Genomic DNA, 27982 nt, shown 5'->3' on the forward strand with positions numbered 1-27982 from the left:
TAAATTATTACTGTCTCATGAAGACTGACCACACAAAACAATAGTCTACAGTATGAGGGCATGTTGTATCTATTACTTGGGCAAAGTCAATGGAATGCATTTATATAGCTGGCCCACTGAGTGTTTTCTAAGCATTGACTCACTCACACACACAAACACACACGCGAAGTTGGCAGGAGGGTGAGGTGCAATTAGTTTGTACGCTGATGAAGAAGGTATTCAGTATTTTGCCTAAGAACATTTAGGTGGTGCCAGGGACTAAAACGACGGGGGAACTGAACCACTTCTCACCAAACGTGTACTACCCAGTCTATCAAGCTTGCCAAAGAATTTTAATGTTTTACATCAAATTAACATCTCTCTAAATATTAGCTATCATCTGTGTTATAACAGGGTTTTTGAAATTGTGATAGAATCTTAATGCTGGTCGACATGATTGACAATAATTGGTTGAGCAAGTACACAGCAAATAAATCAAATTTTCCAATACTACCCTTTTAAATCTCAAGATGACATAAAAACTGGGACAATTAGAAATATATTGTTATTGAAATTACATAGCTGAAGGGTTGTATTATTATTACTACTATGTCAGAAGTACCTTTACTATTTAGATACTCTGCAGCATTAAGAAGCATTTTAAACCATTTAATAATATTGTGATTAAATTACTTTTTGGGATTTGAGATTGTTTGACATTTGTATTTATTGAAAATATTAATTAAAAATGGACATTTTCATTTAACCCTCTCTGCTCTGCACTAACACTTTTATCTTTACAAATTGCGCAAGAAAGTGTAGAAAGTGAATTTAAAAATATTAAAGTCATAATAGTATGTGAGTATCAAATTTATTCTCAAGTATACAAACAAAGGTGGCGAATATGAAACAACATGACGCTGTCAATGTCACTTTTTGAAATGATGACTTCATTTAGCACCTTAGTAGTTTGGTTATACAGGATTTATATAGTCACTCATACAAAAAATGAAATGGGTGAATAATGCAAATCAGTAACATAAAATAAGCATGGAAAGCTGAGGCATTTGGATCACAGTCACTTAAGATATACAATGTTTGCAATCAAAAAGTACCGCTATCAGCATCTTCTCATTTCAACAATCAGTACCGTTACAACTCAATAGTTCTATACTGAACTTCACGGTACACCATTCAATTAGTTTGACAACTAGGCCTAGACAGAGATCACTAAACACGAGTTGACCTGACATATTTGGACCTATTTGTTTCACATTACAACTTGCTGTTGAGTACTTCTGCATTTACATAGGAGTAGTAGGAATATACAAAAGAAGTTCATTGTCAAACAATGTTGTAACATAAACTCTTTGAAACATTATTTATTTTATGTACCTGGAGTGTGACAACAAAAAATGCAAAAAGTAAGGTACTCAAAATACCCCTGTGCTGCCGACAAATCTGGCATAATGATCCAGACCGGATCCTTTTCAAGTACATGGTGTACCTGGCACCCTTTAGTGTTAAACTTTTCTGTGCGCTTCCAGGGTAGACAGCTCTCAGTTTCTGATTTGGGAATGTGTTTCCCCTCCTAAAAAGTTAAAATTTCTGTCTTTGGGGACTGCAAAAAAACAAGAGCTGACCTGCTTTGATGGGCAGATGCTGCAATAAAAAGTATTATCTTTAAATAATAACAAGAGATGTAGCTTGATTCATGCACTCTCCCATCTAAAAAGAAATACAAAGGGCCACAAACAAATCAATACACTATATAACTATTCCAATGTTCTGTATTAGATTTAGTAGCTCTTTGAGGAGACTGCAGTGATCAGAGTGCAAGTGGATAATGTAGTGACTTCGAAGAAGGGAAACAAGACTTGGCAGATACAAATCTAAACCACATCCCACCTTCAATGTTGTAGTCTTGTCTTATTTTCTTTATCAAAATTAAACCCTGTTCTCACCAAATTTGAAACAAGTGCCCTTAATTCAATAGACACTTGAGAGCATAAGAAGCTACTACCAGATCCTCAACGAAATAAGTGGGAACCGTACACTAACTTCAAATGAAAGGTCACTCAACACCAAGGTGGGAAAATTACATGACATCCACAAAGAATTCACTGGGGTTCCCCATGGCCAGGTGGAAGGACTGGCGTGATGCAGTCAGCTCTGGAGGTACAGAGCCCAGGTCACGGGTGGGAGGGGCTCCAGGCGGTCCCCCTGGAGTGGAGGATGGTGGTGGGGGTAGCGCTGGGTGCATGGTGGCTGTGGGCAGCTGCTGTGTGTGAGGAAGAGCGTGAGCTGTTGCCATGGCTGGGTGTGGGTGCTGAGGTACCATCATCACCATCATTGGGTTGTAAGGCATAATCCCTGGTGGATACGGGGACATGTGGGGGGGCTGAGGAATGCGGTGGTGATGTGAGCGCTGAGAAGAGGCATGGCTGTGCTCACTGGGGGCAGCCGAACTGTGACCACGTCTTAAGCTGCTGCGAGTGGAATATTCTGATTCGCTGCCACTGCCGGATCGCGAGTCACCCCCTCCTTCTCCGCCTCCACCAGATGGAGATTTCTCCCCTCCACCCACAGTGCTGCCGGGACCTTTACTGCTGCGGCGTCGCTCACCCTCACTTCTTGTTGATCCGCTGCTTCTGCTCCCTGGAAGAGGAACAAAGATTTTTTTTACAAAAAGGTCAGAGCAGTTAAAAAGAGCCTTGACTGCTCAGTAAAAGGCTTGATCTCACATTCATGCTGTTCGTACTGTGTTTTATAGAAGACAGAGCACTACTATTTACTTTAAAAACTTAACACTCCCTCACACAGAAAGTTCTAAGGAAACTGAGAAACAGTAATAAAAAGAGAGGTGACACCTCTGCTGATTTGTTGATAGACCTGATCACTACCTCACACTTTGTGGTGGCTCAAATTTTCATTACCAGTTTATTTCACACCGATATAAGGAATGGAAATTGGAATCTATGTTATCAAAGAAATATCAAAATTATATTTTTTTGACTTGATTAAATAAAAGGGAAACAAAATTAGCCTTCTGAAAAAGTAACGGAGAAAAAAACTATGGTGCTTTTGTGGCAACGCTCATGTGACCAACTTATCAAGAAGGTACTCGAAAAGTCATCCAGGCACTGCAGCTGAAGTACAACTCTGGACACAATGCCGTATTAGCTGACAGCTGTGCTTAAGAGCGCGTTCAGGATCAGTGTGTTCCTCTGAGACTAGCTCTGGGAATGGGGCTGCTGATAATATGGTGTGGTTGAAAAATATCTCAGCTAAATGCTGGTGGTTCCAGTATTCCATAGAGTCCTGAACTCCATAGAGTTCCATAGAGCATGCAAGAATCCTGGGCCGGCTGTAATGAAATGTTTGAAAAACATTCCTTTATGTTAAAAAAAAAAAAAAAAAAACAACCTAAAAAAACTACCAAAGTCTTAATCTAAATGTCTTAGGATGGGTTTTTTCACAGTGCTATACCTAACTGGAATTTATCATAAAGGTCCTGTGATGCATGACTCAACATACTGACAGGAATTAAATATTCATAAGAAGCCACAGCAAATATTGTATGACTCAATGCAAAATGGTAGTAAAATAAAGAAAAGTAAAGTGATGCCATTTAAAAATGGAAGCTTGATTTCATTTATTTAGTTCTTCTTCAGCCAATAAGCTTTGAAAAGCATTCTTTAGTTCTGAATATTTGTTTCTACAATTCTTGAAATCACGAGCATCTGAACCCATGCCCATTTATCAATTATCATTCCTTCATGGGCGCAAAATACACAAATAAATAATCTCAAGCTACTTAAACATTAGATATGTAGAACTTAATCGGAACACAACTCTTCTGCTTTCAAGATGAAGTCGTTCCATAATCATGTACTGTTAAAAGGTTTGCTTTACTTTAAATACTGAGATACTCAGCAAAAGGAGAGGGATTAGCCGCTGACAAGATAATGGATTAGAGATTAGAGTAGGAATCCAGCTACCAGAAAAAATACAAATTATATGTCTTGAAGAGGTTAATATACAAATGGTGAAAAACATAATAAATATTAATATATCATTTGGATTTTATAGATTTGGAGACGAGATGATTGATTGTGTCTTAAACCAAACTATGCTGTGCAGATAATGAAATACTGTGGTACACGAAGAGTTAAGTTTTATGGCAGTTCATTAGCTAAATCATTGTCATTTCACAACGAATTCCAACAATTATCTCACAAAACAAAAGGAGAAAATGACAGACTGTCTCTTCAGACTCTACATTAGAGCTGAAATGGGAAAAACTGAAAGGCATTCAAGAGGAGAACGGTGGACCATAACTCACCCTCACTGTGCTGACTGCCGGTGCTCCCTGGGGCATAGCTGTAGCTTGTGAGCTCGTGATATGGAGGTGGCTGACTCGAGTAGGGATGAGCAGGATAGGGCTGATAGGGAAAGGTGTGCATCATGGGCCATGGAGAGGCCCCGGGGAGGGGCAGCGGGGCAAGGGTGTCCTGGTCCGAGGCCCCACTGGAGCCATCGTTGTCATTCAGAGACAGGTTGGCCATGTCTGAGTGGGATATTAACAACGAAAAGAGAATGACAAACAGGCTTGCCAAATATTCTACACCGACGTAGCCATCATTTTGCAAAAAAAAAGATTAAAGTACAACCTAAATGAACACATTTGTCAGTGTCATTTGTATTTGTAGTACAAGTCATCGCATCTCAATATTTGTGGTCTACATCAATGAAAACGATCAGAGACTGGTCACCACCATGTTGCTGTGCTACAAAAGACTTTCCAGAAGGCATTGAAAAACAGTCCACATGACGTTTCTCTTCGTATTTTAACATAAACACATCAATGTGCCAAATTGTATGAAGCGTATACGTGCGTTTAGGGTTAATAAGAGCTACTTACAATTCTCACAGTCACTCAAGTCCCCAAACACATAGTAGCATTGTTCCGAGAAGGTGATCTTGTTTACTGTGTGTCTAATGAAGCCGGCCTTCAGCAGGTTGCTGGCGTACTTCCTGGCTTCACGGCGGTCCTGGAATCCCTCGATATGATGGAACAGCCACTCCACAACATCTGAGCCTTGGGGTATAGGATACACAATCACAATAATTTAAATCTGTAATAATTTAGAAAGGAAAGTTGGAGCAAAGATGCATACAACCACTTGTTGCATGTACATTCAAAGTATGTACTTGCATGTAAAAAGACAGGCAGAATGAAGTCTTTGTGGCAGAGTTACAATTTAATCAAAAATACAAACAGCAACAATATGGGCCATAGTATTGACCCAACATTCTCAGTCATCCTCAAAAACACTGCCTTCACCAAAACGGTATTTACTGCTCGGAAAAGGTGTCATTAGGTCTGTCCCCTGTAGCTGCACACTCAAACCACTATCTTTTGTTTTTAGGCATCGGAGTAGTAGTGAAGATGGGTGCCTGAAATGTCAAGGCACTGAAAAGTTTTCCGGTCCTTGAATAGTTTTAGTAAACGCAAATGAAATCTAAATTAAAAAAAAAAAAAAAAAAAAAAAAAAATTAACATTTTTATGGTAAAGAGCACAGAATGTCTTTTGGTAATTACTGCTCGTGACTCAGTTGCAGGTGATTCCAATTTAACAGCTGTTTTCAGTCAAGAAAGGCACTCACATTTGTAGTTTGGGGTTTCCCCCCCTCTCCTTCAAATCACACGGTTTTAATTCTAGGAACATAATGCCTGCCCTGTAAAGTCATGTGAAGCACACAGAGGTTTATGAAAGTAATGTCTCCTTTTTGCCTAGTCTTTGTCTTACCAAGGAAAGCATTCGGGATGGTGATTTTTAGCCACATGCGATCCCTGACTTCTAGGCCAGACTCTGGGGAGGCCATAGCCTTGGCAACTGAAGCCATGTCAGAGTGTAGTGATAAGTTGAAGTCATCAAAACCTGCAGAGAGATTGGAGAACTCTTTAGGAAAGCCAAAGAGGGAAAACTGGGTATGTGCAGAGATAAATCAAGAGGGGGAGGATTTCAAAGGCAGGAAAGCAGTAGACATTTATCAAGTCGACAAAGAGAAATGACAAATTCAGAAAGACAGATGTGAAATATGATTCTTATGTCTATGACATCAGAGGACATCAATGGACAAATGCTCTTATGGTACATATATACATTTTACAGCAATGGCCTTGAATATAACAGACATGAAAACCAGGAGGGAGAAAAGTTGAGATGGACATGTCATGTTAAAAAAAAGAATTGTAAAGGCACATCGAAAATAAATAAATATCAGGAATTAAAGGGGTTAGATCAATAACAGAATTTATAAATTATATATAATTTGAGTAAATAGACTCACGTTCAGTCTCAGTGACAGAAGAGGAAGAGGTGATGGTGCTGAGCGAGGAACTGCCAGGGAAGGGAGGGTAAGCCCCGGTCATGGCCACAGAGTGGCTGACCCACGCTGCTGGATCAATGGGTCGAATTGGTTCATCTAACAAGGTAATTTAGAAGTTAGAAATTAATCGGTGATACAGCAATGGCAGCATACTGTCAATAAAACACAGCACAGATTACTTGACAGCGAATGTGTGGACGTCAGGTACTTACTGCGTGGCAGAGTGAAGTAGCCCTGAGGAGAGGGGTCCCAGCACTTGGCTACGGTGAGGATGATCGGCCTAATAAAGATCAGCAAGTTCTTTATTAAAAATGATGATCACACGCATCTCTTTGAAAAGCTGCAAATAAATCAGACCGGGACTCACCCTGGCTTGTGCACTATCTCTCTCAGTACCCGAACTGCGTCGTCATTACTCATATTCTCAAAGTTGATGTCGTTCACCTATAAAAGCATTAAAAATGTCATAGACCAGAATATCTCACACAGTCCAAACCAACATTTCTTAAATCACAATCAAAATCAAGCATTAGCTAGAAAGATTCTTAATGATCTCTTATTTTGCCCTGGAACTGACCAGAGAGTACATCAATAGAAAACAACCATCTTAACCAAAAAGAAAGAAAAAGACAAAGACCAAAAGAGAAGTGAAAATCTGCTCTTTGAGAAAACATGGAAGCTATTATCCCCCCTCACCTGTAGCAGCATGTCACCAGGCTCTATGCGTCCATCTGCAGCCACAGCTCCTCCCTTCATGATGGAACCAATGTAGATGCCTCCATCCCCTCTTTCGTTGCTTTGCCCCACAATGCTGATACCCAGGAAGTTGTACTTCTCTGTGACATGGCATAATTGGAGCAGTGCTTAATTCATGTTCAGTGCAATTTAGAAGTAAATGGAAAAGAAGTGATTTGTAGACGGCGGCATGTCGAGAGTACAGACCCATGTTAAGAGTGACTGTGATGATGTTCAATGACATTGTGGAGTCCGTCACACTGCTGAAGGAGGAAGCCTGAAGTTTCAACACAACAAGATACATCAACACTGTCTCTCTGGGCAGATGTCAGATCCATAAAGAAAAAATGGGAAATGTCCGGGGGGCATGTACATACCCTTTCCAAGCGTGGAGGGCGTTGTTTTCTGCGTCTGCGGTGCCTTTTCAGGAGCCTTGAGGCCGTGCTCTGCTCTGTTGCACTGCTGAATCTGTAAGTTCAAGGGTCAAAAAGGGGTCAAAGGAGAAGCATGTTGTCGTAAACTTTTAATAGTCCAGTCTCTGTCTGTCTTAATTCGGTGTCAACCTCACACCCAGTCAGGCCACTAATGATTTCGCAGTTGATAATTCTGCTGATCTTGATGAATTCATAGCCTCTGCGCCATCTTTAAGAATAAGCTTAAGGGTGACATTATATCCATTCAGGCTTCAAAATCACATATGGCCTGAATGTGATTTTGAAGCGTGAAAGAGGCCACATTTAAAAACTGCCTGCCCAACAAATTACCTTTAAGCCAGTGGAAAAATATTCAATAATGTGGCCAAAGTGATGAAAACTAGACCCTGTGTGCTTCAATGATTTCTTGTTGCCTTGATCTAATTTCTTCGTAGCACAAACTTCATTTCATGTCTCACCTGCTCATGGTGTCATCGTCCTCAGAGTCACAGAAGCTGGTGGTTTCCAGCTCGCTGCTCATCACTGTGCTGGAGCTCTCGTAGCCTGCTAGATGGCGCTCCAACCGACTCTGGCCATTCATACGAGGCCCTGAAAACAGAACAAATGGATGATACTCACTGGGAATTGTCATGTTAGTTCAAGTCAGTGTTTGCATTTTACAGGAGGACCTTTTCTATAGATCATACATTCTTTGGGTTTTGTGATTCTTTGATAAAACTATGATCTATTCATTATGTAGAGGATGGAAAGATGCCAGATCTTGATACCACACCACCACAGTAGTGCAGCAGAATGGTAAAGCACAGCTGCCACCTACCGTGTTGCTCCATGCTTTCTCTGTGTCGAGGTCGCTCTCTCCTGAAGGAAACTACAGACTCTGTTTCAGTCTGGTCGTCTAAAGTCTCCACACTGCCTGTAGCGTTTGGACTGGAAAAAAAAGCAGGATTAAAACTGGAATTAGGACATGACAGAATTTCAGAGTAACTAATCATAGTGAGCAATTTTGCCAAAGGCTTAGTAGCTCTTTTCATTCATATAATATTACCAGCTATAATATTTTTAGGCCCCAAGGGACGTATCATTAAACATTTAACTTGTACTGTGATTCCAAAACCTGACAATTTCAAACCCAATATTTTTTAGTCATGTTATCAGTTTGGTATTTAACATTTTCTAAAAGCAAGAATGAATTCTCAGCAAAGTTGTAACGTATAATTTTCTTATCAAGTGAATAGATTTAGCCTGGTGTATGTGTTTTTTTGTAAAGGATGAGCTGAAAAGTACTACAATTCTGTGTTAGAGTTCAATAACAACGTATAATTACCCCAGCTGCAGTTTATTGCAGTTTTAGCAATGCCTAATATCTATACTTGAAAGTTTAGAAATAGCAACAATCTTCTTAGTAGGGAATAGTTTAGTAATGCTCTATGTAGAAAGATAAAGAAAAGGGGCTGCCTTCTAAGCATATGTTATGCTAGCTAATGTTTCATGCTAAAGGTTAGCTAAACCTAGCTAGAGGTTTCATGATCACATTTGTCAAAGACAGGCTTTTCAGCACAAACTGCTGTGTCTGTTTACAAAGCCAGGGATAAATGAAAACATGGACACTGCTGTTAGTAGTAAGCAATGGAGGGACATGTCTGTTTACATCAACAAATAACATGCCTTGAAGGTTATTTCTAAACTGTTCACTACATGTTTCACTGAGGGTCATTTTTCTAAGTGCACTGAAAGCCTATAACAGCTGTTACTGTCATTGTTTAAGCCATAATGTTATGGAGGCACTGAAAGATCCACAGTTCTTTGGGTGAGTAACACACGTCTCAACTCAATGCACGCTCATGGCTGGAGGAGATCAAGAAAATTCTGGAGTCTGTGCTGAAATTCTATCCCGTGTGACATTTGCCAATCGTACACTCAATTAAATATACACTAATACCAAAAGCTCCTACATAACTTGGTCTTCACATGGCTTCTCTGACAATCCTATGGTGAAAATGTTAAAGTGTTGAGTTGGATTTATTTTTCTTTAATAAGGTCAGTCAGTTGGCGGTCTGTCTGCGTGTATGAGTTTAATACAGCCTCATGTAGCCTTACAAATATTCAGTAAGGCTACATGAGCCTTACTGGAACCTTGCAGGAACCTAGAACAGTCATGGATTAGTTCATGTTTGTACTGGCAGACAACCACATTCAAGTACTGGACCGGAACTCAAAAAAAGTGGATCTGTACATCCATAATAAGCTTTAAAGGGTGACTGGAAGATCATCTATCTCTGTAGATCAACTACACGGAAGCAATGTGCTAAATGTTTGATCCTCTTGAGAAAATCCATTATGCTAGCCACAATCCCACACTTCCTTCATGTCTAGACAAAAAATAGCTGTCCTACAGAGTCCTTCCTACATTAAATGGTGGAGGACCCGTGTTTTTCCAGCACTGGTTGGTCCAGCTCCAGTTTAAGCATGGAAAGAAATAACTGCCGTGGTTACACTTCTATTAGCCTTAATGAAGTCAATAGAAGTTGTTTGATTTGATAATGAATGACAAAAAAACTACTGACACTCTCCTACAGCCACAGGAGACAGGCCAAGGTCAGAATCTTAAAAAAAAAAAATAACGGATTAGCCATGACGCAAGGTTTTATAGTTGTCTGACGACTAAATTTGGCCACTTCACTGAATTGTAAAAGCACCAGAGCAAGAAATTCCCCACAAAGTAACAACAATGTCAAGATACAGCTGAATAAATAGATAATTAAATTGTTTTGGAGATAGCAGGCTCAATTCAAATTACTGTAATTTCTTTTGACAGCATACAGCCGCTTCCCAATGTTCACCAAGTCAGTGCTTTTTTCCCAGATCTAGTTATGCTAAAAACAAGGGCGGCTCCAAGTTAGATCAGGTTCAAATGGATTGTGGTACTGTTCCTATTCTTGCAGTAACTGGAAACTGAGAGCAGATGAGATATTGAGGTAAAGATACAGTATCAGTTTTATGTTTACTGTAGAAACACGGGTGTATGTGGAGAATTTAAGCACAGGTCGAATCTCCTTTTCCATGCCCTTAAAATGCTCATGTCATCATGTTCTAAGCCAGTGAATGCTTAGCTTACTGGAAGGAGGGAGGTCTGGAGTCTCCAATTCCCCCAGTCCTCTCTGCAGGTGGGGGTGGCAGGGGTGGCGGAGGGGGTGACGGCTGGGTAGCGGTTTCCACAGGCGGAACCACTGCCACAGGAGGCTCGGCTGATGGCGTGTCTGAAGATACCAACTGATCAAACGCAGGACAAAAAGAATCCAGGGGAGAAGGGGAAAAGATGTTGAGGTGAAATAATGTGCAAGTGGCACAAAAGCGGAAAAGTGATAAAGAAAGTGCAGTGACAACGAGGCCAGAGTGAATTCAGGAGCAGGGAGGTAGAGGGAGAAAAACGGGTAAGATGTCAATTACTTTGACACACAAACACTGTGGCCTTTTCAAATGAGTGCCTCAGGGGCAAACTGAAATCCAATCCAACACTTAACCTGTCTTTCTTCATTATATAACAATAGTGGCCACAAACACACATATGATATCATACATCAACGATTAGGATGAATGTCATACAGCATCCAATTACATATATAAACACACAGAGATTACACCCAGAGATTGAATGTAGTCAGCAACATCTGACCAAAGCCTGCAGGCCCGGGTATAACAGGGTTTTACATCTTGAAGAAAATCAACATTTAAATTGAAATGGGGCACCTCTTATTAAACTTAATTAAACAGAGCAAAAGCTCAATCATATAATGGTTCTAGCCACACCACAAGATTTTGTTTCAATTTCCCACGTAAAAAAGACTTTCATTGCTAAATGTAACAAACCAGTAATATAGGCTTACAGTGGGTCTCAGCTCAAATTCTGATAAACAAGCTGTCACTTCACAAGCTTGTATGGTTGTCACTATGTGAGAGGCACATGTGGCATGTTTTATAAATGAATGGTAGAGTAGATCTTGATTATGATAGACTCTGAAATTCTCATTATAAAAACAACAATCATAATAAAAAATAATGATGATAATAATGAGGAGGGTCTTTTGAAGACATTACTGATTGATTTAAAACCTAAGTCCCAAAACAAAATACTTCAAAACAATATTTCCTATGTCACTTCAAATTGCTGCATGACAACAGAGAGCATGAAATCATGATTTATTTCAGGCATTTTGTGCCAAAAAATTGACAATCAACGATTGAAAGTTCCCGCATGTACAATTTTCATATTTTAGATACCAATTATCTTGCAGTTTTAGAGATTTAGGAAGTATAAGACTTTCAAACAACCTTTGTATTCGTTTCTCGAATTTCAACTAAAACAATGTTTCAGTCCCTACAGACTGAGCTCAACCTCCTTTCCAAGTCACTCCCTTCTCTTTCCTCCCACTAATGGTGGTGACTATGAAGCACTCGTCTTCTGGGATCTCTCCAACAGTCTTGGCGTGCAGATCACATATCAGCCCCTCTGGTCTCCTCGCTTTGTTCACCCTCTCTTTAATGCCTTTTCTCATTCTTATGCACTTAACAGATGCTTCAGCTTCAAACCTGATAATCAGGGTCGAATCACAATGTTTTGTCTCTATTCAAATGTAACCTCTGGCCTCGGGTACACTTGGGCATTGAGAAATAAAGTATTGGAGTTGGTCATAAGCTATTTTACAGACAGGTATCCCGACCAATCTAGGCACTCTTAAAGAAAATCCAATAACAGAGCCTTTCTTAACTTCACTGTGGTTTGTTTGTCTCAATAGGAACATTTTACTGAGTGCACAACTGTAGTTACAAAGTATGAATGTCAAGAAGCAGCTCAATGACTTGGGTCCCCCTCTGAGTTTGGAATGATACAGCAATTCTTTGGACTAGCAGGAATAATCATTAGCAAGTAGCAAAGGAAAAAAAACACCATTCAATTTGTAAAAATATGAGTTAATCACACTGCGCTTTCACTGATTCTGCAAATTAATAAATTTTCTTGATGACAGGGCACTATTACACGATATTGAATTTGTGTGTTAGGTGGAAGTCATGACTAGCCTTAAAATGTTTTGCAATGGAAGAGATTACAGTACCTAAAAAATTATTGCAAATGTAAATTATCTGGATTTTAAAGTTATGATGGGGTTTTCATATCACTTTCAGTGGTGGCTGTCTGCCAGTTGAACTTTCCTTTTCATACTGATAAATCTTTTTGAACCAGGACCTGCAGGGTTTTAATCAAGTTGCTGATGGAGTAGTCTACTGCTAAGTCTTGAGATCCCAGGATTTATCAAGTTTATCTTCACAATAATGTTATTTTTTTGTTCCAGTAACGTGACCAGCCTGGATGCAATGACCCATTGGAAATCAGTTTATGGATCAACATGAGAACTTGAGAATTTGGTTTTTGGCTGTTTTACTATTCAATTCACCCTTGGCTAAGCCATGCCCACCTTATTTAATGTTCTGATAAGCTGCTGAGGGCGCACTCACAGCCCGTCCAAGAAATCACAGGAATTTTTTTTTGTAATTTCAGGGAAAAAGACAAAGTGATTGTTATACAAAGGTAGATAGGAAGGTGTTGATTAAGCTTTGGAAGGACCTCAGGGGACAAATATAGTTTTTTGACTTTGAATCAAACACGTTCCGTAACTTAACGTTCACATAACTTTATCCATGGCATACACTTTTGGGGGGTTTGTTTTTGAAAAGGGAATAAATAGTATTTCAGGACAACTTAATGGATGTGAGAACCAATGTTCAGGGGTTTTTGAATTTGTTTACTCCTGTTTAACCAGGCCAGACAGTTAATATTGTTGAGGTTTCGTAATTGTTTCTAAGAGATTGTTCACTGCAATGACCAGACAAAAGCGGCAACCAGAGCCAGCAAGACTTTGTTAATGCAATATGATACACAACCAGAGTTAATGAATAAAATCAAATTACATTTAATTCCATTTTATTGCTGCTCATTAGACAAGATAATCAGTCTGGGGTGGGGGGGTCTAATGGGATACACAGGAAAAAGAAAATTAGTTACTGAAAACAGCCCCTGGTAATAATTGTTGGCTGGATTTTAAAATAAAAGCAAGGTATTGACATTTTTAAGGAGAAATGGCAGTTCTAGCATAAAACGGGTTGTTTATAGGTTATAAGTCACACATGAGTTGTAACTATCTTTCACATCTTGTCTGATTATACACATATAGTATGCAAATAAATTCCTGGTTTCTTACCCAAGACACAACTCTGCCATTGAAACACGGCAGCTTGGCACTGTCGTCGGAAATCTCTTCCTTCACCACCCTGAAAAACAGCAAGATTGAGACTTGTAAATAATTTTCTCTTCACGTCATAGGTGATTTAAGACTATACCGAAGCTTTAAGCTTAGCCAAAGTGAAAGACGAGATTTAAATGCACCATTGGATTAAAAGAAATATTTCCTTACGTACTGTTTTATTTGCCTTTGACTAACTTTTCACACAACAATATACCTGAAGTGAATACAGCTGTTCAGTTATGATAACAACGCACTTTTTACAGTCTAGCAACAAAAATGTACTACTAATTACACAACTGAAAGAAGCGCATATCCTGTCACATTACTGTCTTATCAAGAGCACCCAGACTTTTTAAATTCAATGAATCAAGAGACAACTACTTACAATTATACACATAATGCAGTAACATGTAGATCATAATTGAAAGACTTTGTCATTAATGCACCTTGCTATTTTGAAGTGTCTAACCAAAGTGCAGCTTTAACATACATATGAGACTCGGTAGGAATCTCTCAAAGGATTTGTAAGTTATTGTTTTTTAAATTGGTAATTGTGTGTTCAATGACCCCAAATCACAAAAAAAGCAAGTGTTGGGCCATAATTATGCAGATGAGACACACAACCACATACAAAAAGGCAAAACAAAAAACAAACATTCAAACATCAATTTAAACATTCAATTTAATCTTTAATCGACAACTTTATAAATCATTGCCTCAAAAGAGCATCACTAACTAAGACCGACTTGATATCATTTCCTCTAGACCTTGTATAGAATGAGTGTAAGCTCTCAGACTGAATTTCTCTCCCCACAAAAAATAAGGGTGTTATCCTGGACTCCTATTTCAACAGCGGCACCAAAGTGGTCTTTTCATTAACTACCATCAAAATATGACTACTGACAGGAACCATTTTGAGACATACTGAAAGGTTGGCTTATGAGCTGATTTGATAACTTCATTGGTCCAATCACAGCCGTACAAAACAAGCTGTTTACAATGCAAATCCTGAGGTCCACAGAACAAGAAAATAGGAAAAATATATTTATACCTCCTAAAATTTCAACAGCTACCAGAGACTCAGGAAAATGCATTGTTGTTTGTACACATGTTTATGTCGCTCAGAATTCGAATTCATCTGACACAAGTGGTACACAAGTAACTCCTCGACAAATACGACTTCTGGGCCAGAGCTACTGGCTGAACAAAATATAGGGAAGCACCGTTTTAATGTAACCCTGAACAAATAGTATTGCAAACAAACTTTCAAGCCCAATTTCTTAAAGTTGATTAACTCAAGTATTTGAACTATGCCTTTTTTGTTTATATTTTTGTGCATGTGTATTTTTCAGTCACAATCTTTTTGTTTTATTTAATCTCTGCCCTGAAAATCACTTTGAGATGCCCGGGATATTAAGTCTGCAAGAAAAATAAAGCTGCCTTGTCCTGCTTAACCCCTACAAACAGCTTCTCATCTTAGTTACAAAGCTTTGAAATGTTCCTTCAAACGTCTTGGTATTAGGTCGAGAAAATATACTATTTGCCTAAATCGTATGTTTATGGTTCACCCTCTAGAGGATCAGTAAAGTTTATTTTAAAGCTTGCAGTAGATTAACTGAATATTACAAGCAACCATTCACTCAGTGCACATTGATTTTCACATTTGTGAATACAAAAATCATTACAACTACGTGTAATACCGTATTACTAGGATTATACTTCTGCGGAATACTGCATACACCATCTGTGAATAGGCGCATTAGATTTCGGCATATTTAACTAACAATGTTAATTTGTTCATCTGGCAAGTGTAACATGCTATGGGATTTCTTTTTCATGATGATGATGTTAAACATAAAATCGTATTCCTGTGTGTTCTTTTCTTTCTTTCTGATGTTTGTTGAAAAGACAAATATTCAGTTACAGCTGTGTAATTCATGCTGCAGTCGAACACAATATTATTGTTACAGTAGTTTACTAGGGCAGGAGCTCAGCACAAGTGCTACATGGAGGACACTTGATTTCTCTAAATTCTTTTGGAGGTTTTTTTTCAGCTTTATCTGGCAATGTGCTGCCTTGTGTGTGAGATTTGGTCAGGCTTCTCTGGGGTTTCGTAAGCAGCTGCTGAGAACTGGTTTGTGGGTGAGTCTTAGCATATGGCCTGATTGTTGTGGGCATTAGTGGGGAACATTGCTGGAAAACCTTGCTTTGAGAGCAGCGTGTGGCTACTGTATGTAAGTTAACACATGTCTGTTTCCTATGATTTATTCACCTGGCTACACATGCTCAAGTTATTGAATCCAGAAAGCAGATGAACAGATGTAACATTCTTCTCCCAAGGATTGCAATTGTCCTCATTCCTCAACCATACAAACAAACAAACAAATGACCACAGTCTAGAGTTATTTCACACATACTCTGAAATACCGTGAATAATGCACAAACAGCACCAAATAGGCTGAGTCCTGTTGGATATCCTACTCCTCAGTTTCTCTCCCCTACTTCCCTTTTTCCAGTCCCTTGCTACCATTAAATTCCCCACAGCTGGCGCAGCATCTCTTCTGACCAATTAATCTTCTGAAAACCACCGAATGGTGGCCCCCTACTAACGCACATACACATAGCAGAAGATCTCGGAACATCAAATGAACACCACCCCACATTTTCCCCCTATTTCTTCTCCCGATGGACCCCTCAAAATCACAGCAAATGGCCCCCATCCAGACCTAGGTTCCCAACACCGGCACTGGTCTTCTCCTCTCCATGGATCTCCCCCACTGCCACACACACAGCTCTGGTGGACAGCTGGCTTCAAACCAGGGCAAATGAAAACCCATATTATTACACACTGCTCTCCTGGGTCGGTCAAGGGAAAAAATGTCCCAACTTTGATTGGACAGCTGACTCAGAGCTGAGTTTGAAAATCTTCATCAGAACTCTTCTGGACCTATTTAAATGAGAGAGCATGAATGCAAGGCGTAATATTTTACATTTCTGCCCTTTTCTTGTTGAAAGACCACTTTGCTCAGAGTTTGGCATATGTGTGTGTGTGTGTGTGTGTGTGTGTGTGTATGTGTGTTTGTGTGAGTGTATGTGTGTGTGGGGGGTGTCTTGGGAGATTTTTGCCCCTTGGAAAAAAACCAAGACTGCACTCCCTCACAAGCGTATTAACTGATTGAACAGGGATGAACTTCTGCTTAGAAAACTAAGATGATACTGCAATGCTGATTTTGGTAAAGCTCACCAAAATAAAATCCCCTCCTGACACCATTCCAATGCATTCACGGTGAACTCAAAGTATACGTTTTGCCACGACGACTGCATTTTACAATTTTCAGAGAGTTCAACCGTTCACTGTTAAGAGGTATATCTAGCTAAATAAGTACAGTCAAGGAGAAAAGCTTTTGAGGAGATACTGAAAAGATTTAATAGTTTCTCCAGTTTCATGGCAAGTAAGCTTTGGTCTGTACTTTGTGTTCGGTTTAGTTGTATTTTCTTTTGGCCAATTCCTACAGGCTAAAGTGACTATGACCATCCACTGCTATGTTTGGTATTCTTCAAAAAAGGGTAAATGAGATCAAGTCTTTCCTATTTTTGTTTGGTAATTAAATCTATAGAGTGAGAGAGAAGTCCTATTTATGCCACCTCCTCTTTGATGGTCAGCCTGATTTTGAGTGTCTTGTTTCTTAGAATGTTGGACAAAAATCTTTCCAGGTACAGCAAATGAAAGTGGACTTTTATTCTACACCTTACAGTTTTCATGAGCATACTGCTTATAAATAATATCTATATGAATGCTATGGTGAAAACTGATCGTAAAATGACTAACACAGGCTTACAGAGTGATAAAGTTGAAGCTAACGTTTGCGGAACTGGCTATGGGGACAAGCAAGTTATCAAAACAGCTGCAGATTTTTTCTTCTTTTTGCGAAGGATTACTGAACCAAAACCTTTACATGGGGGTTCACATTGCTCACGATTAGAATTCAAATTAGCCAAGTCCAAGGGACCTTCTTGCTCAGTTCAAGCCTCATGGAAACCCGTGGCATCTAATTCATCATGTCCTGTAGTTAATATTGTTGCAATCTTGGCTTTAGCTATGATGGTGCCATCCAGAGAGGAAAAGAGGCAAACAGGCCAGCCTCAATACTTATTCAAGAATACAATGCGTTTAACAGAAGCCCTAAGGGTCTCTCTGGGTGAATAAACCACAAGCATGCATTCCTCTGCAGGAAAATGAACAGCAGCCACAAAAAAAGATTAATCTATAGGAGAGGAAACAGTTCTATCTGGAGAACGGGGCTGGGAAAAAGGGGGGAGAGGAAGTGGGGGGAAATGAAAGGATGGCTGACAGGCCAAAGTGTTAAAGAGGGGAGACAAAACCCTGGCTTTAGTCCCAACAAAAAGAAAAGACAAGGATTTCACAAGATGATGGACTGAGGGAGGGAGGGATGGACGAGGATCAGGGCGAAGAAAACCAGCAGGGAGAGGGAATAGCTCCCGTTGTAATGATGATGTTTTCTGGGAAATGTTGATATTCAACCCTCGTTTAATTTTAGAATCGGTATACTCCTTGGCATTTTATCCATGTAGATTCTGAATAGGGACATGTTGTCTGAAAACTAACCTTACTGCATGGTTTCATTCAAGTTGTCGCTCTCTCTCTCTCTCTCTCTCTCTCTCACTCACTACTGTGACAAAGATACGACAGCCGGTCACAAGATAGGATTGCAAGGATTTTTCACACGAATAGATATCCCAAATGTACCCGCAATGCTTGCTTCGATTCAAATCAACTATACATTTCGTTTGGTAAAAATGTAAACTGAATTATGGCACACCCACTCAGCAAGTCGTGGCCCGTTAAAAGACCACTTTACTCCTTTATCCTCAACATCTATCCTGCAACTCTTCACTTTTACTGCTTAAGCTTTTCACCATGCCCTGAGTTGCATGCAAAACATGCTAGTCTTAACTGCTAAAGAAGAGGAAGGAAAAAAAAAATCACTGCAGCTCACCCGAAGTCCTGGTCCATAGACTTGAAGAAGAATTTGTAGTTTGGCTTATTCAGGACTTGTTTAAAATCCAACAAAGTGATATTTTCAGCAGAGATGGGTATCTTCACCAAGTACGGCGTCTCCTCTTCGTCTATGTGATATATTATCTTTGTTTCCGCCATCTCGGCGGTTGTATTTAATTTTTTGGTTATCTCCCAAAGGCCGAAAGGCACCACACGAAAACACACTACAAGGCGAGGTAAGTTAGCGTTAACTTCGTTAGTTAGTTAGTTAGTCAGCTAGCAGCCGAGCTAGCTAGGTGGCTAACGAGACGGCAGAGGTGAAACGATGATGGCCACTGGGGTTTTTCAGTCCGAGTCGGAGGACGTGAGGCGTTAAACCCCGCTGCAACGCCGGATCCGCGACTCAGAAAAAACTGCGATCTCTCATTCCTCCCCCTCGGAACCGCGGGGCGAAAGAAAAACCGACGGACACGCTGCGCTACGCTACATACACACGGCTCCAACTAACAACTTTTCCCCCAACAAAAACATACAGGGGAGGGAGGGAAGGGAGGGGGGTCTAAAAACTTTTCACTACTTTTTGCGAGCCAACGCGGCGTATTACGTCATCACGCACCCCCCCCCCCCTTTACGTCGCTCCCGACAGCATTTCGGACCGTGCGTCATGAGCCCAGGGAATAACCATGGTCCGTTTCAAACATGATGCAAGTTATTTTGTATTTATAATGATTATAATTAAAGACGAACCTTTTACATGTGCGGGGCACCTCATTCAAGTTATACAGCCGAAATCCCTTTTAGCACAGAAATTAAAGAAATACATTCCGCTTGATTAAAACAAAAGTGTAAAACATAGTGAAAACTGAATATAACAAATGCAAAAATAATTGCAGTTCTACATTCAGTCCTGCAACTGAACATGTCTAATGTACAAATTTATGTTTTCAGCATCTTTTAAAACTACCGTGACTTGATCGTAAAGGTGATTTTAATGTTCATCTGTAGTTTTTTTGGATTTTCTGCCCTTAAAAGGCCAGTTTGAAGTTAAAATATATCAATCTCAGAAAATGTAAAAATATTGATATGCCTTTATGAAGCACATTGTATTAGGTAATTAAAGTAATAAGTGTGAGGAAATCTGCTCAGTTACTCGATTGACAGTTTAACATTTGAACACTTCAAGTGGTCAGACATGTTAACTAAAAAAGTCCATCCCTGTTGACGCTGTAAAGAAGGAAGTACAGAGAGAGAGAGTGAGAGGGGGTGAAAGATTAAAACATTTTACTACCAATTCACATCATTAGAATATTATGGACGGTCAGTGTGACCTTATGTGACTTTTCAACCACTGATCTGAACTGCTTGCCAAAATCTATACAAAAAGCTCTTGCTTTGGATAATGAAATTTGGGGCAGGTTGGATGCCTTATCATCTGAGCAGTCTCTAGGATAGGAAATTTAATTCAGATTGATAAAAAATAAAAGAAAAAGAGCAGAAGCCCTAATCCTTGAAAATGTTTCTTGATCGCTGTGACTTAGTTTGCTATACAAAATCTTATTCCAGAAAGTGACAAAAAAACACACCACTTACCTGGACATATTTTATGTCAATACATTTTCAAATATATACACCCAACACAAAGAAACCGTGTCATTGAACACACATAAATTCAAATTTTGCATTGGCAGGGCAATCACCAGTGGTATAGCTGTATTATCAAGCAAACTCAGAAATGCTGACAGCAAGTGAACCGTGAACGAAATTAGACGATCACTTTCCAGATAGGCCGCTAGAGGGCAGCAGTGATCAATCTCATAAATCAGAGTAGTCTATACAGTGAAATAAATTGAGGTCACATGTAAGGTTTAAGTTATGGGGTTATGAAAGGTAACCATTAAAGTTACGAACAAACATGTCACTGTGATACTATACTATAAACATCTTAACTCTGCAGACAATCTGAAGACCCACTCTGCTGTTGGCATTTTAATTATTTCACACAAGACACACAGCAAGACAACACGCTGATAGATTATATTTCCCATCATATTTTCCTGTTTAAGAAATGTGGCCCAAACACCACCCCAACCACACAGGTGATCACAAACAGAACCCAAAAAAAGACAGCCAGCAGCTGTACACAGAAAATCGTCTTCTTGCTCTGTTGAATGACTTCCTCTTCCCCTATCAAGCCGGGTGCTGCGCCATATGGCCTGTCCGGGTGCATCTGCTGCACCTGGAGGCTGACGCTGGGCAGGATGATGAAGCAAGCATCCCTACTGTTGCCCTCCAGGGAGAGGAATACCCTCTGTGTGGACAGGTGAGAAGCCATGGTCATGGGCAGGTGGAGGGACAGAGGGGGCCACCGGGCCATGATGTGAGACTTGTAGGGCAAGGACAGGGTGTCCCCATTCAGGAGGGGAGTGCGGTGGCGACAGAGAGGGCAGGGGATGGCTGGTGGGTTTTGGCTATCCGGGGGCTCCCAGGGGCAAAGTTGAATTCTCTGTAGGCATTCAGTGCAGAATACATGGAGACACTCCAGCATTCGGGGGCACTTATTATACTGGTTATACTCCTGGTAGCAGATGGGACATTCGACATCCACAGGCTCCCATGGGATGGCTGAAGCACCTGGGTCCCTGGGCTGGGGGACAGCATCCCCTGCCATGGTAGAACTGAGGCAGATGTCTTGTTGAATGTTCCGGGAGCTGAGGATTAAATAGTAGATCATATAATCAGCTAAGGAAAAAGAAAAAGAAAAAAAAAAAAAAAGAGTATAAGTGCCTACATAGAGCTTGAATAGAACCAGAAGCATGTATGTCATTTAAACTCCAGGATTTGCTCCCCCACCGACACTGCTGCGCTTCTCCTAACTTTTATGAACAAATTCCCCCGTTCATGAGTCATAGCATTCATCCATTCAACCACTCAGCATACATTGTCCAAGCATTTCCTGACTGTGCTTGCAATCAGCCTGGATCCATGCAGTGTGTGTGGAGGTCCTCGCAACACACTTGCACAACACACCCTGAGATTTGTGGGGGAGGGAGAAAAGAAATCAAGAAAAGCCACGCCAGTAAAAGGAAGTCAAAGGTCCCCTTGGTAATACAAGATCAATTTACACGTGGATGTTAGGGTTTATGTTGCTTTATCTCAACACAAGTTTTGATTTTACTTCAAGTGATTAAAAGGGGAATTCCATCTTACCCGCACCCGTGTTATTGAACAAAAATAATTCAACAGTACTTTTCATCCCGTGCTCTGAAGAGAACTTCTTTTAGTTAAAACTTCTTTGAGAGAGCAGGATTGAGATGTTTAAAATGATATACTTGTATTAATAACTGGCAATGTGCTGTTTTCTTTGCACAACGATATAAAGGGAAACAAAAGGAAATAGTCAGTTCTGTTGATATCACTGCGCTGAAAATAACAGCCCAGTAGTTTAATGTGTTGGCGTCACAATGAGGACTCGCCTCAGTGAGCTGTACTAAAACAGAAAGTGGAAATAACACAGTCATGTAAAGTAAAGCCAAGGTGATAAGAAAAAATGTGGCATAAGTCAGGATATATCTTCATACTTTTGTTTTGTGAATTGCATTTTAAGTTTTTTGAGAGTTCGCTAGTTTGCTTTTGAGAGCCACATTAAATTGTTTTGACATTTCAAATGGTGCAGCACTATCAAACACTACACTAAATATAACTAACGGTCATGAAAGAAATGGAATGTGCCACTATCAAATTGTGTCCGCGTGAAACAAATTAACATTCAGGCTGAGTTTAACTTGCTGTGACTTTCCAATTTTCTTCTGGCACCAAAAATATATTCACTGTACTGTGATTTATTAAACAAAGAACTATATTACCTTTCCTTTGGCTCCCACCTTTCTGCGGTTGTCCCGATGGTCGTCACTCGGGACAACAGCAAGGTAACCAGATGTCACTCAAGGGGGGACTTGTTGCTTAGCAGATGGGATCTGCTTCATTTCAGTACATGAAAACAAATTGTGAAAATCATTTTCTGTATCAGGACAATTTGTGTCTGCGGAAAGTCAAGCAATCAACGTGTAATTGTGGGTTGAAAATACTTTGCAGAAACACAGAATTTTCACTGACTGACTTCAAAGTAAGTGAAATAGATGTGAAACGTTCAGGAAAATGTACTAGTTTATAAATAGGCCACTATTTTTCCAACATTTTCAGATGAAAAGAAAAAACAGACAATATAGCAACACTCCATCATTAGACCATTGGATCATGTTTACTGATAAAAAAAAAAAACAGCATCCGAAACCTTTCTGAAAAAGATTTCAAACAATCCTAACTTTTCTTTCAGGAAATTTCTGAGTTTTTTTCACATGGTTGTTTTAGAAAAATTGTAAAAAACAAAAATCCCATAAATTATTTGCTTATTACTTCTAGTCTTAACTTATAAGCATTGGGGATTTTTCAGGGTAATTACAAATCACAATAATCCCTTTGTTCCAATGCCACGTCGCCTGTACTAAGAAGCAGATAAAACTTACCTTCAGCACACACCTTCAATTGGATCAGCACCTTGACCCCGATGATTCCCCTACAACAAAATAGACTTCAGTCATGTTGGTACAAAGATTCTCTCGGATGACTGTCCTTCCTGTGAGTGTCCGCCCACACTTACAGCACAAATTTCTAAAGCGCTATTCTCTGCATGTCTATGCTGGTCCAACAGACAACCTCCCATTTTCCCTCTACCTCCTATGATTATCATTAGCTTTGACCCTCTGTCAAATCCCCCATGAGGCATCTCTGAGGCTCTTACTGCAGTTAATTAAACCCTCAGTGATTTGAAGGTAACTACGACACACGAGACACAAACTGCCAGACTGAGGTTCATTTATTGTGCCTCGGTCATCACCTTTCTGGGTCTTTGTAGTTTTGCACAAAGCATAATATGTAACTTATTTCAGTAAACACAAACATTTAGTATTTTCTTAAGGATAAAAGTGGATAATCGGTAAAAGCTACTGAAAAAGGGTTTGCTTGAATTCTGCAAACTCTCCTTGCAGGAAGTAAATGGTTTCATTGCTCTTGATGTTATTATCCTGTTTCTCTATAACATCACCTGAGATGGCCTCCATGTAATCTCTATTCGCCAAAATCGTCGCAAGTGTTGGCCACATGTCAACATAAAGTCATCATCGTACGTGGTGAATTCATAATTTTTCTTCCATGTTCTTGCATAGGGTATTTTTTGTTTGCTGAGTGCAAACAATAGCTTTGCAAAAAAAATTATTTAATATAAAATTTAGAGAACGTATACGAATTGGAAAAAAACTATATACTTATAATAGTGCATAAAAGTAGTAAAATCAAATGTTTAACAATGTTCTTCACATGAAGTTTAAATAAGTGACAAGACAGCCTCATATTAATACATTGATAAAATATTGTTGAACTCATAAATATTTTTAGTTAAACATTTATACTGGATTTCCACCTTGACTCAGTAAGCATTAAGGTCAGAGTAGTTAATGTGTAGGTGTTTAGAGGAAACATTCCTTAGCAGTGCAAATATAATTCAGTGACAAACAAATTAGCATCATGTGGTATTGCTGAAGCAGTGTTATGAACTGTTCACAGTATCATGTATCGTATACAGAACTACCAGATTCCTTGATATCACATTGATGAATGGTATACTTTAAAGTATGACAACACATTTGGAACTTTTGAATAAAAGTTAACAAGTAGGCTATTTATCTTGAGTTGGATTAAACATTGTTATATTTTGGGGACACACTACTTACACCACCCAACCAGACATGCTGACTTCATCAGGAGATTCAGTTTTTTCCAAATCTTCCATCCTGTTACTTTATTACATTATTAGATTTTTCAATAACCTGGTGCCTTGACTGCCAGTCATCTGAAATTAAAAATTACAGACTTAAACCAGAACTTTGTTGAGTGAATATGGCCTTTGAGGTTTCTTATCAACAGAATGTATTTCCAATGGGAACCAAACAAACTCAAAACTCCTTACAGTAAGTACAACAGGAGCAAAAATGGGAAGGTCTAAAAAAGATTAAACAGAAAATAGTTGCATGCTTATATAAACACAACACACTCTCTCACACGCGCACACACACAAATGTTAGTTAGAAATTACTTTAAACGGAGTTTCAGGTCAAGTTCCAGTGAAGAACCTGATCATGAGGATAGAGTGGAACCGAGTGCCTCCCTCCCTCCTTCTCTCCAACACACACACATCACACACACACACTTTGTAATGGGCAATAAACCAATAGCCATCCAGACCGAGGCACAGTAATTGCAGGTCCTAAATCTCTATTTCATGTATTTCATTCAAACTGGTGTGTTAACCCTGTGTATTTACCGATTGTATGTTGACAGTGTGTAAATAATGTTCCTAAGTGGCTGAGTCACTTGGAATGGACTGTCATCAGAAGTCCATCGGTTTCCTTTGATTATGGTACTTTTTTTCCAAATGAATATTTATCTATAATAAGGATTTATCAGTTTTTTTTAATTCCTGCTTTTATTTCGTTTCATGTGTTTATTTGATGGCATTTACTACCACTTTCCCAAGCAATCCAAGTTATTTTTGATGAAAGGTGCATAACACGGTTGTGAGACAAGTGATGCTGTATGATCGGTGGCATCGAAGAGATGACAGGAAGCACAGGAAGACAGGAACTTTAAAACTAAACTTCGTAACACGGGACTGCTTGGGGAAAAAAAATCAGGAACAACTAAATAAGGAAATATGTCTGAGTTTGGAGGAAAACCATCTGTAAACGCAACCCGACACAGCAAGCTTCCCCCGCAGACATGACTCAATGACGCATCAAATGTTTGCGTGTTTATTCTCGGCTTGACTCACAGCTTCTGGGAACTCCTCCCTCATCTACACACTCATAACAGCGGTTCGCTCCGTTCGGCGTTCATTCATTCAGCGGGACTTGATCGCCACCGGAGACGCAATGGATTCGGTCCTCGAGTGCGGGATTTGTTACCGGACCTACAACGCGGGGCGCCGGTGTCCCCGGGAGCTTCGGTGCAAACACCGCTTCTGCCAGAGCTGCCTGCTGGCCCTCTCACGATTCAGCGCCCAGGGCGAGGAGTCCCGGCGAGCCGCCTCGGTCATCGTGTGTCCGCTGTGTCGCCAAACGACTTACATATCAGGCGACGGGCCCGGATCGGAGCTCAGAGTCGCCGAGAGTGTCCTACAGCTGGTTGTCGCCGCGGGGGTCCCGGAGGAGGAGGAGGATGAGCGGCCAGAGGAGGGACAACACGCCGGCGACGACGTGCGGTCCGGAGATGAAGGAGAGGCGAGCCTCGCCTCCGCCGGCACGAGGGGTGGAAGGCTCAGGCGGTCCTGGAGAAAAGTTTGGCAGATTATTCGTTGGAGAAAGGCGCGACGCGTTGGGGAAGGTACGTGCCGACACATCGCACGCAAGTTTCGGCGAAAGAAGGAGAGTCGGGCGAGGGGGAGGGGCCGGGCGGCAGGTGGATGGAGGCGACGCTCCGAGTATCGTCGCACAATAATCATGAAACTATGAATATTCCGCTGGGTAGACATACTTTTAGACTCTGTTTTATCTAATATTAGATACAAACTAGTAAACCCCTTCCCGATATTTCAGATATACGCGGTACGCTCACCTGTTAAACATTTCCCTCACCTATTAGTGAGCACCTGTGAACCCCGTTAGCTTTGATTAGACATGCGGCTACTTCCGGTTAGCTGAAACTTGAAGTCCAGTAGCCACAACAAGATCTTGACAAAAACATTGATTTATGTTTGTCGGTTTTCAAAATAGCAGCGATTGTTTTTGATGAAGAAATGATGTCCCTCTCAAACAATCTTTTTCTTTCCCCAGAGTACATGACGAATGACGACATGAGGAACTTGGCCTTGTTGTCCTCCTACATGTTTTGATGACGTCAAGATTACCCTGTTCAATGTGACTATTTATTTAAGGACGTGCACTGGAAACATGATACCTATTTTTTCAGCTAATTTATTTTGGATTAGAAAAGGACTGGAGGCTCTGGATTTGTGTTCACTCTGTCTTTACAGTGTTCATAAGAAATGGCTAATTATATTTCAACTGCCTTTTGATGTTTTTCTTCTTGGAAAAATCAGAATAAAACCACTCATGCAAAATACATTGCATTTAGCTAAGCTTATGGCTGTCCAGCAAGGGCACCCAACACAGGGAAAGAGTTTTTTCTTTTCTTTATTTAGTCAAAGAAAATTTAGTACATAGAGCTGGAGTGAATTAGTGGCAGTGATAAGTCACTGTTTGTTTGTTTTTTTAGATTATTATTATAAGTGACAGTCTCACTTGTTTGCTGGGTGTGACTACATTCATACCTGACATCCAAGTATGTCAAAATGGAGGCGGTGTAGCTGTAATAAAACTCTTGCATGCCAGGCAAATACTGTATCTGAGGAAAAAGCAATAAACAAATATCAGTTGTGTGTAAAACAGTTGAGACATATTTACTAATAAAGATCAGACTCAGAAAGAGATTTGACCTTATTGTGTGGTAAAAGATTAGAAATGATACCAAACTTCAGAGCGTCTCTTTCCACCAGTACTCTCTTTTTAATCCATTGCCCCCCTCACAAACACACAATATTAAATGATGTTGACACTCCTATAATTCACAGTTTAGCGCCAACAGGCAAGCTTTCAAATGGATTCAAATCAATAATGAAATGCTACAAAACATCTAAAGAATCAGTGGCGTAATGAGCTTCAAACGTCATCAGTCATGAGAGTTTTGTGGAACATCATCAAGCACAAAAGGTCATTGCTAAAGAAGTTGGCTGTTCGCTGAGTGCTGTATCCAACCGTATTAATGGATTTTTGAGTTGAAGGAAAAATGTTTGGTAGAAAAGGTTGAACAAGCAGTAAGGATTACTGCAGCCTTGAGAGGATTGTGAAGCAAAGCCCATTCCAAAATTTAGGGGGGATTCAGAACATATAATTAGAGTTTCAAAAGCCACCACAAAGACATATCAAGGACGTAAGGCTACAACTGTCACACTCCAGAGACAATGTCAGAAGCTTCTTATCTGGACTATAAAGCAAAAGAATTGGGCTATT

At 40.0% G+C, this 27982-nt stretch overlaps 3 protein-coding genes across 6 annotated transcripts; 1 reads left to right on the forward strand and 2 right to left on the reverse strand.

Annotated features, from left to right (window-relative positions):
* Window positions 1-832: 832 nt before the first annotated feature.
* On the reverse strand, window positions 833-19386 carry dvl2 (dishevelled segment polarity protein 2). Its single transcript, XM_086165873.1, has 15 exons — window positions 18862-19386; window positions 13799-13868; window positions 10660-10814; window positions 8362-8471; window positions 8003-8132; window positions 7488-7578; window positions 7318-7387; window positions 7072-7211; window positions 6743-6819; window positions 6588-6655; window positions 6337-6471; window positions 5793-5924; window positions 4904-5080; window positions 4325-4549; window positions 833-2637 (listed from the first exon to the last, which is right to left on the reverse strand). Exons 1-15 carry the CDS (start codon window positions 19020-19022, stop codon window positions 2078-2080), a joined length of 2301 nt encoding a protein of 766 aa, XP_086021999.1. The 5' UTR covers window positions 19023-19386; the 3' UTR covers window positions 833-2077.
* A 1490-nt stretch (window positions 19387-20876) lies between these two features.
* LOC147223549 (uncharacterized) lies at window positions 20877-25715 on the reverse strand. 4 transcript variants are annotated; one of them, XM_086166166.1, is made up of 4 exons: window positions 24650-25715; window positions 23387-23436; window positions 22727-22837; window positions 20877-21571 (listed from the first exon to the last, which is right to left on the reverse strand). In XM_086166166.1, the coding sequence occupies exon 4, from the start codon at window positions 21529-21531 to the stop codon at window positions 20908-20910; it is 624 nt and encodes a 207-aa protein (XP_086022292.1). In that variant the 5' UTR covers window positions 21532-21571; window positions 22727-22837; window positions 23387-23436; window positions 24650-25715; the 3' UTR covers window positions 20877-20907. The 4 variants fall into 4 exon arrangements, with proteins under 4 accessions (XP_086022292.1, XP_086022290.1, XP_086022291.1 ...); XM_086166164.1 differs by having other exon boundaries at window positions 22727-22840; XM_086166165.1 differs by having other exon boundaries at window positions 23387-25715.
* Window positions 25716-25780: 65 nt separating this feature from the next.
* LOC147223550 (RING finger protein 227) lies at window positions 25781-26971 on the forward strand. The gene is made up of 2 exons (XM_086166167.1): window positions 25781-26297; window positions 26747-26971. The coding sequence occupies exons 1-2, from the start codon at window positions 25847-25849 to the stop codon at window positions 26803-26805; spliced, it is 510 nt and encodes a 169-aa protein (XP_086022293.1). The 5' UTR covers window positions 25781-25846; the 3' UTR covers window positions 26806-26971.
* The last annotated feature ends 1011 nt before the right edge of the window (window positions 26972-27982 follow it).

The sequence above is a fragment of the Fistularia commersonii genome, chromosome 19 (assembly GCF_037954325.1).
Source record: "Fistularia commersonii isolate RoL2024-O1a breed Wild chromosome 19, RoL_Fcom_v1.0, whole genome shotgun sequence".
In the NCBI taxonomy this organism is placed as follows: Eukaryota; Metazoa; Chordata; class Actinopteri; order Syngnathiformes; family Fistulariidae; genus Fistularia; species Fistularia commersonii.